Source organism: Euprymna scolopes, chromosome 19 (genome assembly GCF_053919585.1).
Source record: "Euprymna scolopes isolate OS-2025 chromosome 19, ASM5391958v1, whole genome shotgun sequence".
Classification (NCBI taxonomy): domain Eukaryota; kingdom Metazoa; phylum Mollusca; class Cephalopoda; order Sepiida; family Sepiolidae; genus Euprymna; species Euprymna scolopes.
Window position 1 is genome coordinate 21,526,898 of NC_136500.1, and position 21,181 is coordinate 21,548,078.

The window sequence follows — 21,181 nt, forward strand, 5'->3', positions numbered from 1 at the left end:
ATTTTAGACCAACGTTGTTTTATAAATTCACCCCCCCCCCATTTTGAAATGTCTATGAGAATTTTAATAATTAATTTTTGTGCACAAGTTTTATATATCACAAATTGAAGATAAAACATCAATAAATAAAATCAACTTTAAAACAAAAAAAAGAACAGTTATGTGCAAATTTACCTGTAAAGTCCAAAGTGTAAATCCTTTTTTTTTAAGTGGAAGCTTATTTTTTGTTTAGAATTTTCCAGTCAATATTTTTTGGTCAGTGTATATTTTTATATTTAATTCCTGGTTTCCATTTTTTCGATATAAAAAAAAAAAAAAACTATACCGAATAATGCAGATTTATAGTATAAATAAAAAAAAAATCAGGTATTTCTTTGAGATATTAAAAAAATATTACATTTACTATGCTCGTTAATCTGTAATCCGTGTAAATCCAAAAATAAAAGATACCAGTTTTCATGTATGATAGCATAAAAAAGCCAACAGTAAAAAAAGGACGATAAGTTATCTCCCTTTAAAAGTGGAAAATTTGAAGGAATATAATCCCATATCGAGATTACTAACGTTTCTGAATTAGTGTTTTTTTACACTTATAGGCTTCCGTAGATAACAAAGTGAGAATCTTAACATCTGGTTTCTTTAATGGACGATAAACTAGTATTATCGATACGATTTACCGTGACATGTGGTTGAAAAATCCTTCCATTTTAAAAAATACATAAATTATAATGCATAAATATGAATAAATTCTCATACAGGAAGATTAAAAGAAAGCATATCTTAGTCATGTGGAACAGGTAAGTGATGTTTTGCCAGTTAAATATCATAAGATTCAATTCGTGTTATTTGTTCGACATTCCGTGAAACGTTAAGTGAAGAAATCCAAGCAAAAAATAAATAAAATTGTTTATTTCTCTATTAAAGCTTTTATGATATTAAAATGTGGTCTTTGCTCGTTTTATCGAAATAAAATTTACGGGTTTAAATTACATTTTCATATTGTTATAATCTGATAGACATATAGGTGTCTATTCAAACAAATGTTTGTTATAGCGACTTGGCCAAAAATTCTGATACACCTAAAGAATGGCAGGTGAAGTTTTTGTCCGCATCGTAATTCACCCCCCCCCCTCCCCCAACACACACACACACACACACACACATATCTATCTTCATTTTTCAAATTCCCAAACTTGATCTGAGTTAACATTGACATTTTATGATCTGTATTGAACTATGTAGCACAATATTACTTTCTGAGTATTAATTTATCTCTTTTGGATCAGTTCTATATTTAAAATACAAAGAACACTATCTTTATAGAATTTTTATTAAACTGCTATTTTCTGCATGTTATTGGGTTTTTTGAAAAAAAAAAAAACAAAAAGAAAAGAAAAACTAATTTTTGCACAATCCGGAAAAATATCAATTTATCAAAATCTTTGTTAATCTATATACTTATAAAGTTGAGTTTTTGTTCATCAGACGTTATTATTAAAAGCTCACTTTTTCTATTTATAAATTAATATGGACTTAATATACTTAAATCATGGATATGCAAGCGACTTTGTAAAGGTTAATTTGCATATTCCTTTGGAAAACTAATTTCATTGTTCATTTTTTGGATGGTTGGTTTCATTTTACTATTATGCTCAGTTCTATTTATGCATATTTTCTGCATTGTGTAGCATTTAGGATAAAAAGGATTCTAACACATGCATCTATATATGTATGTAACCTTGTGTGTGTGCGGAACTGTTTCTACCAAACTGTTTAAAACGTTGTCTTAAGGAGAATTGCTTCCCATCACCGTGGAAAATCTCATCAGTATGCCCCGTATTTAAGAATTCAGGTGATCGCTCATCTCCCTCACAGTACATCCTGTGCGTCATGAGTAAGTTGCTGGAATATGTGTTAAATAGAGAAGTAATCAACCATCTTAGCAAAAATAACCTTCTTAGTGACATGCAATATGGTTTCCCTTCTGCTAGATCTGCAGCAGATGTGGTTACAGTTGTATCTCATAGGATTAGCAAGTCTCTTGACGGAGGCAACCTTTCTAGGGCAATTGCTCTTGATATATCAAAGGCCTTTGATAGAGTATGGCATAAAGGTTAACTTCACAAGATCTCCAGCTACAGTATAGCTGGAAATGTCTTCTCAATTATTAAATCATTTCTCTCTGATAGGTTCATAAGAGTAGCGGTTGATAAGCAGAAATCAGAAGCTCTTAGTATTAATGCTGGGGTTCATCCTGGGCCCAACTCTCTTCCTGATTTATATTAATGATCTTCCAAATCACATCCTTACATCATTCGTAGACATCTATGCTGATGACACTACTATCTATGGTAGCACATCTAAGACCGTAAACGACCAAGTTCTCTCTCCTCTGATCTTGAGCAAGTGGTACAATGGGGAAAGAGGTGGCTTGTTACTTTTAATGCATCTAAAACCAAGCTTTTATCTTTACATCATCAATGCTCTGATCCCCATCTGGCATCAATTGAAATGAATGGCTCTCGTCTTGGGGAGGCCTCATGTTTTGACAAACTTCTGGACTTGACCTTTACTCCTGATCTTAAATGGAACACGTATATTAAATCCGTTATCAAGGCCGCTGGATAAATGGTAGGATCCTTCTATTGATCCAGTAGATATCTCACTGCTGATGCAATTCTCCATCTATATAAGAGCCAGGTACGTCCAAGGATGGAGTACTGTTGCCACATCTGGGCAGGAGCTGCTAGAAAGGATTTATCCTGCCTTGATAGAGTTCAAAATAGACTTTGTAGCCTTGTGGGGGTTGTCCTTTTCTCTTCCCTGCAACCTCTTTCTCACAGAAGAGATGTTGCAAGTTTGTCTCTGCTTTATTGTTATTTTTGTGGCAGGTGCTCGGCTGAGCTCCATCCTATAGTCCCCCTCGCCAAACTTTCACAAGAAACACCTGTCTAGCAGAAAACACTATCAATAATTCCCCCCACTCTTTATCTGTGCCTAAACCTAAGCGTAGATTCCATGAGCAAAGCCTTTTTTAGAACTGCATGCCTATGGAATTGTCTTCCGTTTTTCTGCTTTCCAGCTGACTATAATATGGTTGTCTTCAAGTCTAACGTAAACAAGTTTTTGATGAGCCGTTCCATATGAGTTAACAAATTTACCGAATCTGCATTACTAACGGTCACTATATTGTCCAATTTCTACTGTACATTCTTTAACCCTTATCCTCGAGTGGCCTCTCGGTCTTGATAAGTGGGGATGCCCATGTAAAAAAAAAAAAAAAAAAAAACTATCAATTTTTAGTCTACATACTTGAAACTTGATAAATAGAGGATTTGAACCTGTGGAACAAATTCAATTTGGTTTTCTAAGCGGTAAAAATAGTTGCTATGGGATCAAATTGGTAAATAAAAAAAAAAATTGTCAGGAGTAAATTGACTAAACCTGTACTTTTATGCATGCACAAATATACATTTATACGTTAGTCGCTTAATTTTTATCCATCTGCTGATAGCTCAAATGATAAGGACTACGGATGGATCACTAAATATTTACGTTTGAATTCTAGCTAATGACACCCAAATATTTTTTATTATTATATATTGGATACAATATAATAAATACAAAATCTGCATAAATTAAAATATTTTAAGTGCATTTTACGGCCAGGTCATGCCAGGGAGGAGGTGAGAGCAATCGGCTCTGTAATAATAAATACAAGATCTGTATAAATTAAAATACATTTCAATGTATTCTACGACTAGGCAGCCTGCGTGTTAACTATATTTCGTATTAGGATTTCCATGAAACCTGCTATTCATTATTGTTACACCTTTGTATGAATGAAGGTTGTCATAGCAGGCTGTATGCTACGTCCTAGGAGCATTTTAATGGAAATGTTCAAAGAGCATTTTTGACTTTCCTTCCCAGACCAACATGCCGGTTCTGTATAGTTTTATACATATTCCTGATTAATTACATTCTAAACTTTGATCCAGGTTATCAGTGAAAAAGTTCAGACAAAAGCTTTTTTTTTTTTTTTTTTTTTTTTTTTTTTTTTTTTTTAACTTTGCTTTCTGTTTGATAATATTTATTTTCAATATACAAAGAAAAAGAAAAAAACTTTTGACCATCCTCCCCTTGATAAAGCCATGTTATTGGCGAAAATTTTGACTTTGACAACAAAAACAAAAAACAGTTAAAAAAAAAAATAAATAAAATAAATAAAAAATTTCATAACATTTCAAATGTCCTCCTCTCAGGACAAAATTTTGTTGGCATTGAATGTAGAGATGACCAAGTGGTAATCGGTAGAGAAGCAGTCTCTTCACAATGTGTCCAACAGATGAGAAGCTGTTAAGCTCATTCAGTGGAAATTCCACCTAACACTAGGAAGGAAGATATGGAGGAAGAAAGGGAAGTCTTCTGTTGTGGTAGAAGATGTGTTCTCTCTATGAATGTAACCGAAACCAATGACTGGAGCCCAGTTGTACTCTCACTTTCATAGCTATGTTTATTAATAGTTAAATGGAAATAAGAGCACCAGAAATGGTAAAATTACTTAACTTGTATGAGGGGGTACAACAAGCAGACAGTAACCAATTTGTGATTTTGTGTTTATTTTTTTTTTTATTTAAATGGCTTTACAACCCCACATTTTCAAACAATCTAAACCATAACCCATCCATCACTTTTCACCAGCTTCCAATTCTCTCAAAGTATTGTTCATAATCCAACTAAGGATCTCTTAAATCCTTATCCTTGAGTGTCCTTTAGGCCTGGATAAGTGATTTCATTAGTATGAAAAAGAAAATAGCTGAGTAGATGGCTTAACTGGTCAGATGTTTTTAGTATGAAATAAGTTTAAAATCTTATAAGACATTTTTCATTGCCAATGCGAAAATCTTCATTTAAATTAAGATATTAACTATTCATACATAGATAATTCATTGTAAAATATGACATAGAATAAGTTAAGATAAAGTATAAAGTTATTTTATTACATTATCAAGTTACAGAAAGGGAAAAACCTTTTTGAGTATTTACTTAGACAGTAAAGCTTAGTAGTATAAAAATATTAAAAAAAAAAAAAAAAGTAAGGTACACAAAAACATTTGTTTCATTTCTGGAGAAAATCGTTTGATTGAATGCAATAACACTACAGCTAATTTGTTGTTTGGGGAGGTTAATGTGGGTGGTACGCAACAGTTTTTAGTAATTTTTATTTTATCTTTTTGTTACCATATTACAAATAAAGATACTGGAGGTAAGGTCTAGCATTATCTGTTCATGGCTCAAACCTTTAAATAACCTACGAGGAGACTGCGTATCAGCAGGTGCAGTTTCTACACTGTCAGCCAATCTCCAACCTCTGTCCCATCATTGCAATGTTGCATCCTGTGCCTGTTTTATAAGTACTTTAATCGAATTTTCTCTGAAATCTACGCACTTGTCACCTTGACATACATACTTCCGACAAGCAGTAACTCCCCCCTCCCTCTTCACTGAGGTCCCTAAATGCCAGAAAGCCTTTTACTCTAATAGTTTCTTCTTAGACGGAAAAACTTTGGAGTTTCCTGCTTCCATGAGTATACTAACCTGCTATGGTTAAAATGTAATATGAACAGATATCTCATTGCTCAACTCCTTTACTCAGTTACAAGTGGCAATATATCTTATTTGAGATGAAAGAGTTTTTAAAGAAGTGCATAATGTCAGTTGTTGTATTGACATTTGGTTAATGAAATTGTGACTCTGCAATAGTTTCAAATGAGGCCTCTTGATGCCATATGACAGATACAAAAATAATTTGTTTACTCTCCCTCTGTGTTCTGCTTTCGCCACATTTACTCATCTCTTCCACATCTAATTTTGGCCATGAGATGTTCAAAAACAAAATATAATGCAAAATCAGTCGCTCAACTAATGTGGACCTCTGCTACCAGGTATCCTTTCCCAATACGAAGGGTCTACATTCCAATTTTCCACAGGTCAAATTCCATTTACAGAAGACCAAACCTGATTTAATATTCCTATGCAAAACTGTTATTTGCTCATCAAATTCTATGTCTTAGAACTTACAGATTACTCTAATATGACCTCAAAGCACGGCACTCAAGACCGACATAGAATCTGTGCTGACATTAAGGACGGATTTCCATGTGGTAGGGACCTTTTCAATCGAAGATCTCTTGCTGTTTCCATGTAGCCGTTGTACACATCATATTCATCTTTTTTTGCCAACATCCACATCTGTGATAACTTTATTGTCCACAGTATAGAGTGGTTAGTTTTTTTCTAACAAACGCTGATTATGATGGTAAGATCTTGTCTTAACTTTTTCTTTACCTATGAGCTGATTATATCAATAAACCCATTTGCGTATATTATGCTGACAGATACGTCACAAGCTTGATCTTTTTGGTTCTCGTCTACTGATCCCTCTTGGATCTTCTGATCATTCAAGACCAAATCTAAGCTCAGAAACCTAATGTGCTTTTTTCCATCCTAGAATGTATTGATACTCTGGAGCTGATTGGGATAGCTCTAGAATTTTTATTGTGAAAGTTTCTCTATATTCAGGAAAAATGTGTCCTGTGTCATCTGAATATCTTTGTTGATATCGAGGATTTAATACTCTCTTGAAAAAAAAGTTTCAGCAGAAACAAAATAATCAGCCATACAACACCTTCTCCCTACATGTGTTGCTACCATGTCTTGAAGATTTTTTTTTTTAAATTTAATTCCAACCAAGGCATATTGCCATTTGGATGTGAGGAACTACAATATGAGACTGTCTACAAGACACTGTGTAGGGAGTTGAGAAGCAAGATGTCTATTTACATTACATTTAAATTTCAATGTTTCTACAGTCAGGGCAGCAAGAAACTAAGTGGGAATTCCAAAGTTTAGAAGTTTAAAAAAATAAATAAATAAATAATAGAAGGCTAACCCTGACATCTAGAAATTTCTGCAATGACGGATTTTGCTGCTTGTTGGGAGTATTTATGTTAAGAGGACAAAAGTGCTATAAGTTCGTCAGAGCGCATACCATTAAAGTATTTGTAAAACGGGTACAAGGATGCAATATTGCTTAAATGATATAGTCCATCTTCACTTCCCACACTTTTGATAGCCTTACTTGTTAAATTGTATAGTATAAACAAATAATTCATAGTGTAGTATCTGTTTTGGTCTCAACTAGGGAAGGAGAATGTTAATGATCATCACCAGAATAGGTGTTCTGAATCCAAAGCCGCCTTTAGCACTGCCCGCACCTGCTGAAAATAAGACTTTACACATTTTATAAAGCTTAAGTCAGAATTGCTGAGAAGTGTTTATTATTATTATTATTAACTGGATACTAAACATATAAGACCTGTTTCAACCTTCATTAACAGCCCTAAGTTAATCTCAACATCTGATAGTGAAATTTTTCAAGAAAGTTTGCAATAAACTCCATTCTTTGATCAGAACCAATTTCTTGATCCCCCCCCCAAAAAAAAAACAAACAAAAAAACTGACAGCATTTTTATTGATATACATATATCGATATCGTTGCCGAACGTATCGGGGAATCTTAATGCAAACCTAGACAACACCCCAGTTATTGTGAACAAAATTATACAATTGTTGCACAAGAGAAATATTTTCTATCTATTTGAGAACCCTTGTGAGACTGACCATTATTTAAAAATACTGGTGATCAGTCTTCACATCCCAGTATGGATTAGTCTTAAAGCTGCACAATCTTCAACCGGAGTTCAGTGGCACAAAGTCTGGGACAACCTGAAACGATGTTAAGAGCACATACAGCACCTAGTCATTCATTTACTACTGACCAGGCTCAACTTCACTCAACTAACGAGAATGTGTTAACGTGATTATGCTGTATTAAAGAAAAGAAAAATTTTTTTTTTAAAAGTGACAATACAGATTTTATTCTACAAACTGTTGTGCTGATTGTAAGTATCTCTTAACTGGATCTTTGTTTCTAAAGCAATAAGATTTTAACATATCCAAGCTTATCGATGGTATCTGGCATAAAGGGTTGCTTGACGAACTGGCTAGCTATAGAATATCTGGCAATTCTTTCTCTTGGGTAAGTTTATAATTGATGGATAGAGGTCAGGAACACACTAAATCAATGAGAGTGTGCCTCAAAGATTTATTCTGGAGCCAATAGTCTTCCAGATTTTTATTAATGATCTCCCAAATCATATTCTAAGATCATTTGCTGACATTTACGCAAGTGGCTAAATTGTCTGTGGTAGAATCTCAAAGAACACTAGTAATCAAGATTTTGCCAATTCTTTAACTTTGTGCACCGAATGCACACATGTAAAAGTGGCTTATGTTCAACAGCTTGCAAAACCAAGCCTTTCCTCTCCTCTTATTAGCAATGTTCACATTCATTTTGCCTCTATTAAAATGAAGGGTGCTCTCCTTGAAGCAAACCCCCTCATTTGGCTAAGCTTTTTAGGGCTTTCACTCCAAACTTAAAATAGAAGACAATGTTTAGATTATTCTATTGCTCCAGAAAGTACCCGATTCAAAATGTAATCCTTTTTACCAATAAAAAAAGTCAGATACATCTTAAGATGGATTATTATTGCCACACCTGGGGAGATGTTGTAGGGAGCATTGCTTCCTACCTTGACGAACACAACTACAAAATCTAGTGAGAACAGTCCTCTTTTTATGTAAGGGGCATTATCAGTTTCTTTTCCATAGAAAATGCTCGGCTGAGCTCCTACCTTTGGTTCCTCCTTGTAAAACATTCACAGTAATAATTCATATTGCTACCACAATGAGGGGGAAAAAAAATTTCCCTTCTCCCTACATGTTCCTGCTTGTGGAACACCTTACCACAAAACTGCTTCTCTGCAGATAAAAACTTGATTTCCTTCAAATACAATGTTAAATACTTTAAATGTCCTATAAGTAATCAAAATGAAACTCATTGATAAATGCGAGTACTGTCACGGCCACAGAGAGTAAGAGGAAGGTCTGTTAACTGAAAAATGTCTGCAGGCAATGTAGGTAAGATTTGTCAAACTGTCAGTACTATATGAGGGCCATTTGAAAAAAAGCAATAAAACCTTTTTAAAAAGAAAAAGGAACACAGTTCGATTAATACTGAAACTGAACTTTATTCAATATAAAGTAAAAATATTGCCTATGTAAAATTAAGTAATCTTAAAGCAATATACAATTTAATACTGATAAAACTGAATTATGAATTTAGGGAACAAACAATTAAAGAAACATTAAACAAATATTTTTTGGTCTTCAGAACAAGATCACAGTGTAGCATGTTTCGATGCTACACTTTATCTTTTCTGTCCTCGGTCAGTGGAAGAGAAATCTTTCATGACTAAGATTATTTTTGTTCCTATCCAGAGTGCCCTTTATTGGGAAGCTGGATTTTGCCCACAAGATTATGTTGAAATATTTAAATAATTATTACTTTAAATACAGAAATTATATTTAAAGTTTTGATTTTCTATTCATGTTCATTTTTTTACCCCCCCCCTATGTTTTTCATCAAAATGTGTAGCATATTGTCTCGCACGTCATCATCAGAGATCGATCACTGGCAGTAACCTGTGGTGTTCCCTGGAGACCAAGTGACAACAAGTCTCCCCAGATTTCCAGTGTTCTCCACCTCTTGACCACTTGTGCAGATTATTGCATGTTATCGCAACAGCTGTGGTCACTTATTTCTCGTTGACATCGGCCATTGGTATTTCCTCGGCTTTGGGTGACAAAATGTCTCTTCAAGGTACCAAATTTGAACTGCACACTTCCAGTGGAGATTTGGTTAGTACTCGCCCACCTCTGTCTTTCCATCCCCCCCTAACCCTTCACAACTAGTTGGAGTGGCACCAGTCGATGTCATCTACACCATTTTTTATTATTATTACTATTATTATTATGATAATAAAGGTGCTTGTGCAGTGTACGCATATGTATTTTAAATATTATTTCCAAGTTAAATTAAATTTTGGGTTTGTATTACTGTACACAGATTCAAAAACATTATCAAAAAACAAATATATAACAAATAAATGTTATCAAAGGCAAGATGAGTTACTCTTCTACCTATCTGGAAAGGTTTTTAATGGTTTTACTCACTTTAAAACGTAATCGCTTTGAAAATCATACAATGTTTATCGATATATTTTATTTGTTATATATTTTTTTTGACAACCTTTTCGAATCTATTTGTATAGTAAAACAGACCTGTCATGTAAATTATTTAGTTAAAATATTATAAAAAAAAAAAAAAAAACTTGAAGTTTTAAATATATTTCAAAGACATAAATTATGCCGATGCTAAAATATTGAAAATTCACCGATCGTAAAAAAAACTTCCGTGAAAAATGCTAACTATATTTGGAAATACTCAGTGAAAAGTTTTATTTATTATGAAAAGAACGGACTGAAAAATATATAAAAATTGTTTTGCAGTAAAAAAAAAAATAAATAAATAAAATGAAATATTCAACTTTCTCCGATAGAAATTAAAGGTTCAAAAACGAGTTCACTTACTATATTTTGTTAGATTAAAATTATCCCAATGTGCAATTAAAATAATTATTATCCAAATGGAGAATTGTTTTTTCTCTTTAGAACATACATGGACAATCGGTAACACGTTGGTAGCCATATTTTTTTGCCTATTAGCGTGACCACATGGTTGAATACTAGAAGCTGTCTATAGCTACAATTTAATCAGGACGTGACGTTACGCTGTCATATGCATCGGCCTTCTTCTTACTCTCCGTAGCCACGGTACTGTCATGGTGTATCCTCAAATAGCTGTTGGCCTTTATGGTCATGGTGTATCCTCGAATAGTTGTTGGCCTTCATCGTACTGTCATGGTGTATCCTCAAATAGCTGTTGGCCTTCATGGTCATGGTGTATCCTCAAATAGCTGTTGGCCTTCATGGTCATGGTGTATCCTCGAATAGCTGTTGGCCTTCATGGGTGGTTACCCAATAGTAAATACAAAAAGGGAACAAGTTATGTGATTTTCAAATAGGATCTTTTAAAATGCATTAATCAATAGAAGCAAAAACTCTTCTAGCTACAACCACTATAAATAAAAATGTTCCTTTCATTGTGTGTGTACCTGGTGACAAATGGAATTTCCATGAGCAGAGTTTCTTTCTGAATACAACACCATCGTTTTCATGTCCAATTTTTTTAACGAATTCTTGTTGAGCCGTCAACTTAAATAAAATTCTGTTCAATTTCAACCGTTGTTTCCAATCTTTAAGATATTTCTCTCCATATATCTGACAAAGTGGCTTTTGGGCTTTGAAGCAGTGACTCTTTGGTACAGAAAAAAAGGCTAAGAAAATGACATTCATTACAAATGTAATTAAAAATAATCTCAACAATTGTTTAAACTTATCACTTAATTGGCACAATTCTTGAATTAGAAAAGTTATTTAAAACACTAAACAATAAAATGAATCATGTGAATGTATTTCTAAATAGGCAGCATTTGTTCAAGTTTTTTTTTTTTTTTTTTTTTTTTTTTTTTTCAATGAGATAGGCACGTTCTCTTTATTAGAGCCATTTATAATACTTTCTGATTTTTGCAAGAAAGTTAATATAGTAATTTTTTTCAAAAATGTTTATAGTGGTGTTGAGATGATTAATTGGGGGGGGGGTGAATGGACTCTTGGTGGTATTGAAATCTGTATCAGAATCGGAGAAAATGTGCCTGTTTTTTGATGCCACAAACGATTCTTTTAATTGGCTTTTTTTTTTTATTGGATTTTGTTTAAAGCAAAATCTTCCACTGCTAATAATGATAAAAAAATGAATATCGATTGATTTTAAACTATTTCTAAAACTAAAATTGATAGATCATCGCCCACATTATATGTTTGAGAAAATATCTGCACATTTAACATGTTTTTTTTTATGGTAATTGTGAAAAATAACATCTTTTATAGCTAAATATAAAGACATAGAATCAGAATTGGTAATTGTATTGGAATTGGGGGGAAAAATTGGAGTCCTATCACTAGTTTATACTGGTCGCCATTAATAATTCTTAAATATAGAAAATAATCTAGTTTCCTCACAAGAACAATTACATAGGGTTATGGTGTTTTTAAGGGGGAGATACTCTGGATTGGTACAAAAACTAAAATTGCCTCTTAAGAAGGATCTCTCCTTCATTGACTGAACAGAGGAAGTGTAGTATGAAGACATACTACACTTTGATCCCAGCTGAAGTCAGATTTTATTTGAGAATATTATTTATGTCCTTAAATAGTCTACGCTATACGTAGCAGTAGGTGAGGTGTTTAGGTTTTATGTCTACTATTGCATGACTTTTAATAATAACCTTAAGATGGGTGGATGGTGGTGGGTGCTCTGAAATACCACTTAGGTAGATGTCTGAATTGTGATCCTGTATCTGTACATGCATTACTTGCCTGGTGGGAAGAGTGGGGCTTCATAATTAATTTGCACTGAAGCTGTAGGACTATCAGATGCTTTTTGCTTACAATATAATACGGGAGGTGACAGTGGTTTAGTGGTTTAACGACACTGACTGACTATCTGGGTTTCCCAAGTTCGAATCCAGTTCATTCTACAAAAATTATTTTCACTTGTGATGTTGGTAACCTTCACGTGGTCCCTCTCATAATGTCTTTTTAGAAAGAATTCTGGCGGGAAAAATATTGGAAACTAATGTCAGCAATAGAGTTTTCGGATTCATACGATAAAATGCAAAGCTCTTCAAATGCTGCACTCTCAGCAACTGCATGTGTCTATGTAAACATTAAGATTTTGCTTGTTTATTTACAGCGATAGTCTACTGTCAAGTTTCAATCTTAGCTCCAGTCACTTGCCAGTCTAGCAATACTGGAAATCTGTGATACAGAGAAACAATACGAATTATATAGAGATAACATTCTTTTATCTATTTAATATAGATACCAACATTGTCTTTGTAAATTCATTCTGTTACTGTTTCACAAAAAAATGTTTAATGGCTTGGGAGAGAGGTGTGTAAAAGTGAAATTCTTCAGTACCTCCTTCCCCTCCTCCTCCCTTGATATAAGTACATGTAGAATTATTTGGTTGACTGATGACCTCAATTGCTTCCTTCTAAGCGTCTGAAGGGATCAACAATGTAGCATTAGCAAATGCGTTGATGTCCACTCATGCTCTAAACAAGGGATCCAATTTCAAGGGAGTCTGGGGAAAATTCTTTTATTCTCTCTCGTTTCATTTTATAGTTTCCAAATTTTAAAAAAATTATCAACGTTTTTCATCGTTATTCTAAAGAAGGAAAATATTTAATATTCCGTTTTTGTGGTAACCAACCTTTCTAAATTTTTTGTTTTGCTATTAATCAAATATTTATTGAAAAAAAAAAAAAAAAAAAATGCGAGTGCCCGATAAACATTTTTTTTTTCTTTTTCTTTTTTTAATCGTATTTTAAAAAAGTTTAATTATGCCCCTTCCTCATCCCAAGGGATTTAATTTCTTAAAGAGATATTTTAATCTTTTGTTAATAGTTGGGGATAAAATGAATTACTTTCTGATGCTTTGAAATTAAAGAGAATTCCGAATCATGTAGAATAGGAAGTTATCTTTTAGCAAATTCTCGTTAACTTTGAAAGTTTTAGGAGCTATTTACAGCCAATGATTTTATATATATATAAAAAAAATTTTTTTTAATTTAATGATTAAATAGCCGGCTTCATTCAGTCTTGAGACTATGGATATTTCCTGTAAGAGTGTCTGTTTGTGTAATTGTGAAGCGAATTTAAACATTTAGAGTTCACTTGTTCTTGCAAAACCATTGGAACTTCTGAGAAACACTGATCTAGGAAGCAGGATGACTAAATTCAAAAACAGACTATTATGAGGATGGTAACTTAATTTCACTCCTTCTTCCTTTCTGATAAATCCTTCCTGTTTATATAACACCAATTACAAAAATTTCAAGACTGGATAGCTTTCATTTTTTTTGTATTAAGTATTAAATGATATTGGTGGTGCCATTCTATTTCCAAGTGATTTATGGCATTTTTTACCCATTCTTTCTTGCTACATTGATCAAGCAGGGGAGGAGTGGAAGAAACTGGATGAATCATCAATGTAAAAAGTATCAGTTTACTCAAATACTTTCCCTTCCTGGTGAAAATTCTTCCACAGTTGTGAAGGTGTCTCCTTCCGTCTACAGGAGGGTAGCTGTCTGGGTTTGTCTATATTCACTGTCATCGTGTGTGTGTGTGTGTGTGTGTGTGTCTTTTTAATAAGACTATTTTTTTTTCTTTTCTTTTCCTTTAAATTTTGAAGATTTTTTAATAAAGGTATATATGGAAGAAAATCTGTCACCGATGTATTCACAACCCACAACCAGTATTACAATAAAAAATTTATAAACTGTGGCATATCTCTTAAGAAATTCTTTGCATAACTAAAAAATAACACTATTAATTTCTGTATTATCATTATAGATATTTAAAACTGCCTATCATTATTTTACTATCTAATTTACATGTTTACTAAAATACATTTACAAATGAGGTAGGTTATAGATGGCTTTCCTTGTTTCAACAAAGAATAACTTCTCATCTCCTTCCTCACCCACCCTACGTCCTGAGCCAAAGTGTCAGTAACTCCAGGCAGGTTGAACTGGTTTATTAAGAAGGAAATTTCATGTGAGTGAAATTTACAAGCCCAGTCGCAATTATATCTGTTAGGTGAGATGACAGTGTTAGGTTTTTTGCAGTTCTTGCAGGGCGGTGTCTACGTCCACCTACATACAGCGCTTGACCTTCCCAAATGGTCACCCATTTGGTATTGACCATGCTCAACATTGCTTAACTTCCTTGATCTAACAAGGACCGGTGTGTCAACGTGAGTATAATGTTGTACATGCATACTTGTTCTCATTTTGACTTCGTTAAAACTGATTGGGGGCTTAGGAAAAAAACTGTGTCCTGCTCTTTCTTTACAAAGGCGAGAGGTCACGGTTCCTCGGATTGGGAAATTCATTTTAAAATTTTTTTTTACCCCATTGGCTACTCACATCCCGGGTAGGTCTACAACTAGTGTAAAATAACACTAAATCATGAACGATTTGACAGGGTTAGGGTTAGCCTAATTTAAATCTTTGTTTTTGTCAAGGGCTTTATTTTCATGGCGTTTTATTTATAACTAAAGAGGAAGATGTGACATTCATTATAGTATAACTTCAAAACCGCTAACTGCTCAGCACCCCCCCCCCCCAAAAAGTCCGTCCGCTGGAGATGCTGTCTTTACGATATGCACATATACTCTTTGTGATCCAAATTTAGTGCTATATGGTGTTGAAGCATCGTCAGTTAAAATAAGCATTGTTCAAATCTTAAAATAAATGCGCAGTTATTTTTTTACCTTGATAAGGAACACAAATATCTGACCTTACTGGAAGAACTGAAATGTCTGCAAGTGTGTAGCCGAAAATGTTTGTATAAAGAAAGTTTGATACTAAATATACAACTCTATATAATAATGCTCATTAATAAATAAATGCACACACACACACACATGCATTTTAGCCTGACAATTCCTTACATGGTTGAAACACGGAAGCTTCTGTAAGGCTTGACTACCATATATTTTCATAATATTTAAACTGAACCTTACCTTCATTGATTGGTTATCTTTTACTTTGATGCTTTAATTTTATTGAAGATGCCTTTTAAATCGCATAGTTTTTTATGTTCATGAAAGAATGGAATGGAAGCTGTGTTACACTTAATCCCGGGCAATGTCGGGCAGTTGTATGTATGTCCAGCTGAAAGTCTCAAACTACTAACCATAAAACTCATAAAACTGGCATATTCTTGATCAGCATTGGCATGGATTAATAATATCCAAAATTTAGAGAGAAAAAAAATTTATTCTGAGAGTCAACTGAACCAGGTTTCGCCAGGGGGGGGGGTCGTTTTTTTAGTGTTATGTACTCATTTGGAATTTAAAAAAAAACAAAAAAAAACGCACTCATTACTATAATCTATTAAATTAGTCTGTGTGTGTGTGTGTGTTAATATGTCCACTAAAAACTTCTCATCCGCATCATGCAGGCACGACTGTGGCATCATTAGAAAGAGCAATCTCTGACAAAAAATATTGAAAAATTGGAAAAAATCGTCCATTATTTTCTGTTGGAATGTTGTTTTTGAAGGAGGGGTCAGATAAAAAAAAAACCTTGCTTTTGACGTGGTTTGCAAACCATGCATGCGTGATTCGTGAATACGTTCTTTTGTTTTAAATAGCTACTTTTGCTACGTTATAGCATCTGTGTTCACGTGGGCTTATTGATAAAAGCATTCAGTTACTAACTTTAGTTATGCAAATTTGCACCCGGCATGCATTTTTTTTTTTTTTTTTTTTTTTTTTTTTTTTTTTTTTTTTTTACAACCGGGCAACGCCCCCCCGCCCTCTAGTTTATTCTATAAAGGAAAGCTTGTGTTAAGCTAGAGATAGAGAAATTAGTTGGGAAGAAGGAGGAGGAAAAAGAAACGAACAGCTAGAGGTAAGGAGATAGCTTTAATAACCCTGCTAGCTTTTTTTTTTTCTATTATACTAATATTGATACCTGGCGTTGCCTGGTTTCACATGAAGCTCTGTTTGGACACATCTGCTATAATAAGGATATTGAGCACTTTTTCATTATGGCAACTCTCAGTTGGTCGTCAACGTCGATACGCCTACAACAATTTCAAAAATAAGATACAGTAATCTTACTTTAAAAAAAAATAAAGGATAAAACACAAATGTAATCGCCAAATAAAAAAAAAAAAAGTGATAACCTCCCCACCAGATATTTCGACGGAAGGGATATAAAGAGAAGCTATTGAGCACTTTTTGATATCTATATACCAGTTTGAGAAAAATTTAGTTAATGCTGCTTGTCTAGAAAGATTTCACTTTACGGTCTGATACAACGAAAACAAACAAAATAATTCAGTTAAAAGAAACAAATTAGCAGTTACGATGTCAAAAAAATTGTGATTGGCGTAACCCTTGATTAACCGATTTAAAAAAAAAAAAAAAATGCCAAATAAATCAAAGTTGAAAAATCTTCACCCTGTTTAAATGCAAAAGCAAAACTGTTTAGAAATTGTAAATGAAAGTTTTTTTGTTTTTTTTTGTTTGTTTTTTTAATTAAAGAATTGTAATTGGATTGGAATTTGTTTCTTAAATAAAAATTTTTATCTTCAGCTGATTTACACCTCTGATAAAAAAAAAAATATAAAGAACGAAATTGTTTTATAATTAGACGTTAAAATTACAAAATTGTTTAAAACTAATTTAAAAAATTTTTTTAAAAACCACCGACAGATGAATGCGAACCTTGAAACTAATGGTTATGAGACCACGTCCTAATCCACTGGGCTACTGTGCTGATTACGAAATCGCGGTGAAAATTCTTGTAGTTAAATGAATTCAGGAGAGTTCCTGACGCATGCGTAGTAGTTAAAATCATTTAGAAAGAGACGATTGTAACTGGACCCCCCCCTCCCCCCCACGAATCATTTAAAACTCTATTTCTATACAGAATAATTTACCTTTTTCTCCCCATTTTTACATATGCGTCCTTGGCATTGCTCTTTCAGATGGTATCGGTTTTGACCCCGTTGGATGTGAATGACAAGTTTTTAGCAGACATACAAATACACACCTTTTCTTTATATAATAAACTAGCATGGATACCCAGCATTGCCCGGGTGCACATGAAGTTCGGTTTGGACACAGCTGCTATGCTAACTCTATTGAGCAACCCCCCAGAAAAGATCCGGAAGTAGGTGACAACTTCTCCCACCCCCAAAAATAAATGAATCAAAACAACTTTACTTTCAATCAAGATAGAGATTAGTTGCGGTAGACCTAAAACGGGAAAGAAGAGAAAAAGTGTTACTGACAAACGCTTTTGCTCACTGGACTACAACAACATGGTGTCATGACTCTTTAGAATAACGTTTTTAAACGTGCTTTCAGTTTGCTACACGTGCGTACCTTGTGAAAATGGCACCGCGAAAAGTGCCCCCCCCCCTTCCTTGCAAGAAATGGTCCAGTTGACCAGCACAGAATTAATCTTTTTTTCCAATTTTGAGATATTATGTGTCTGAGGGATTGCTCTTTCACATGAAACCGGTTTTGACCTGGTCTGACTAAAATTTTTAGACATATGAACACAAAAACGTATGCACAAACACACAGACGTTTGAGATTTATGCAATAGATAAAAGATAAGGGCAGTTGTGTTGGTTATATCCAGCTAAAAGTTCAAAATTACTAATTAGACTCCCAGTGTACATTTTTTTGTCTTCAGTTTGTTGCTTTGGATGTATAATACCTAAAATTTAGAAAATCACATTTGCATTTAAAAAAGATGGTTATACTAAATGTATTACATAAGTGAAAGAGTTTGGGGAGAAGGATGGAAAAATGGGGGATAGGGAAAGATAGAAATTGAAAATCACATCATTTTATCTAAAAACATAAGATATATATACTCGAGTCAAAATAATAAAAAGAATATTCTCTTGTCATAGCCCTATTTATAACATACCTAGAGCCCCCCCCCCCCAAAAAAAAAATGTTATAACATACCTAGAGTAAAAAAATAGTTAGATATACAGGGTGGTCAAAAAGTCAGGTAACATTTTAAAGAAAAACGATATTAGCAATACACGTATATTTAAGTACCATAAATCTAGATTTAAAATTAAAGTTTATATATTACACTCAAATATTTAAACAAATAATATTAAACGAATAGAGATTATAATGGATCATATTGTTTTTTCTACCTTTAACATGTAACCTGACTTTTTGACCACCCTGTAGATAAACAAACATTGGCAGTGGTACTATAATTAAAAACAAAACCTTTGAAACAAATTTCTAATTTGTTTCCTTTAAATTTATCTCGGTTTAGGCTGAACTATTCTCACAACAATGGTTTTCTCTATTTGTTTGAATTAAGATTGAAATATTTTCTGAAATATTATACAGAACTTCCATTGAACCACACTTGTGACAATTATGTATAAAATAAAGAAAAACAAAGATGGAAACTACAAAACTCATTCCCGCGTCTTGTTTCCATTGGTGTTTGTTACCTTGCCTTCTATAAATTACATTTTTTGTTTGTCCAAATTGTATGTCATTTATATAAGTTTAAAACAGATGTTCATATTTATCCGAGCCTTCCTGGGTAGATACAGCAAGTTATTTGTAATCTTAAAGTAAGCTTGTTTCTAATTTTGGATCGCTTTTAAAATCTAATACTTCCAATAATTATTGATTTTTAGTTGGGGCTCAGTTTGTGTTTCTTTTTATACATGGAACACTTTCAGAAATTTGGAATAAGGATCATTTCATGTCTCAAACCATTTAGAATATTGGCATCTTTTTTTTATTCCAGGATTAGAAAATCGCGTTTCAATCACCAACCTTTCATATCTAGTTAGTTTTGTTTAATAATGATTTTCTCCTAATAAAATGCATTTTTTATTATTATTCCAGGTATAATCGTAAAGAACGGGAACTTGCAAGTGCTCAATTGAAGTTGGGTGAACTAGAGGCTCTAGTCAACGACCTGCAGGCCAAATTAAATGATGCTGAGAATGCCAGAAAACATCTGGAGGCTCAAAATGCTGTAAGCTATTTTATTTTTTTTTCCATGAAATATTACCTTGCTTAATAACTTTGAACTTTCAAAGTATTTTCGACACATTTAAAGATATGAAGTATTTTAGTTGCATTACTGGTTAACAGATCAAAATTTGAGCTTAACAAGTTTTCACTGTACACAGTGCATTGAAAAAGTATCTGACATTTTTGCCATGAAATCTTTTTGTACATTACAAAAATTTTTAAATGTTCTTGCTCGTTGGGGCACCTTGTTGTCCTTATCTTTAGAGAATCCTGAAAGGCAATTTCTACCCACCCTTCTAATCTCAATGCACACATCTTTTCAGCTACAAGGGAGGAACTGATGCATCACAAACAATATGGACGGATTAGCTTTATTTTTTTTTTCTCCTCTTAAACTTAAAGCAGTGGATCTCTATTTACTTGCCTCCTCACAAGGCACAGTGGGCTGAGACAGTGAAATATTGGAAAAATGTCAATATCTTGGGTTACAATGTTCCCTGATCATGGTTGAGAGCCCTAAAAGAATATTTTTAAAGAATTGATTTTTGAGTTGTCTAGGTCCAAATTAACATATTTGGCCATAACAGATTGAAAACATGTTTTGGGGAAATTTTGACTTAAAATGATCCCCTGATCATGGTTAAGGGTTCATTGGAGGCATGTTACTAAGCTTATTAGTCCTAAAAAAATTTTTCAAAAATTTTAATTTTTGGAGGGGTCCAGGTCCAATTACCCTATTTTGGCATAATGAATTGGAAACACATTCTTGTACTGTGGATTGAAATAATCCCCTGATAGTGGTTAAGGGATTTTTGGAAGGGTATCACATCACAGCAAAAAATGGCTTGTTCAATTAACATTACTTAATTAATAAAATAAACCATGTTCAATTAGTAAGACAACATATACAAACATCTTGTTGAGATAAAGTTTCTCAAACAGAGCAAAAAGGCCCAAACACTGGGTGGGCTTTCTTGCAGTACCGTGTGATATGTCAAAGCACTTCAACCCACGGTAATCGTTCATTTTGAGGAGTTCCCAAGAGTGGTCGAGAAGTTTGTGCCGAGTGGGAGGAACACTAATCCACATCAAATCCACTGGCTGAGGCGATTTATTCTTCGATGGGTGGGGAAGCTTTCTAAGTACAACTCTGTTCCATCTGCCTGCTTCCCACCGGACTACAACTTGGATGTCTTCAAGTCCAATGTTAACAAATTCCTAATGAACCGCCCCCCTTAAGTAAACACTTCATCAAATTTCCACACTAACGTAATGTACTTGCAATAACCCTTATCCCTGAGTGGCTTCCGGGCCTTGATAAGTGGTGATCACTGTGAAAAAAAAACAAAAAACACAAGAAGTCAAGAATAGTGCAAACTTTCTTGGACGTTGATGTTCTCTGATGATGAAAACAACCGAAGGATGACAATCTGTGTCATGACATTTTGAAAACTGTCAGGTAACATCTGAATGACAATGTTT

At 33.6% G+C, this 21,181-nt stretch overlaps 1 protein-coding gene across 7 annotated transcripts in view; it reads left to right on the forward strand.

The window, feature by feature from the left end:
- LOC145303481 (lamin-B1-like) overlaps positions 1-21,181 on the forward strand; it is a 101,924-nt gene that overhangs the window by 31,742 nt on the left and 49,001 nt on the right. For 6 of the 7 annotated variants that reach the window (XR_013873719.1, XM_080144841.1, XM_080144844.1 and 3 more), the window contains exon 2: positions 19,568-19,700. Coding sequence is in view for 6 of the 7 variants with exons in the window: in XM_080144841.1 (XP_080000967.1) it covers positions 19,568-19,700 (133 nt within the window). In the remaining variant the exon portion in view is untranslated. Of the gene's footprint in view, positions 1-771; positions 798-19,567; positions 19,701-21,181 lie in introns of those variants that run through there. The other variant, XM_080144846.1, reaches the window with a different exon arrangement.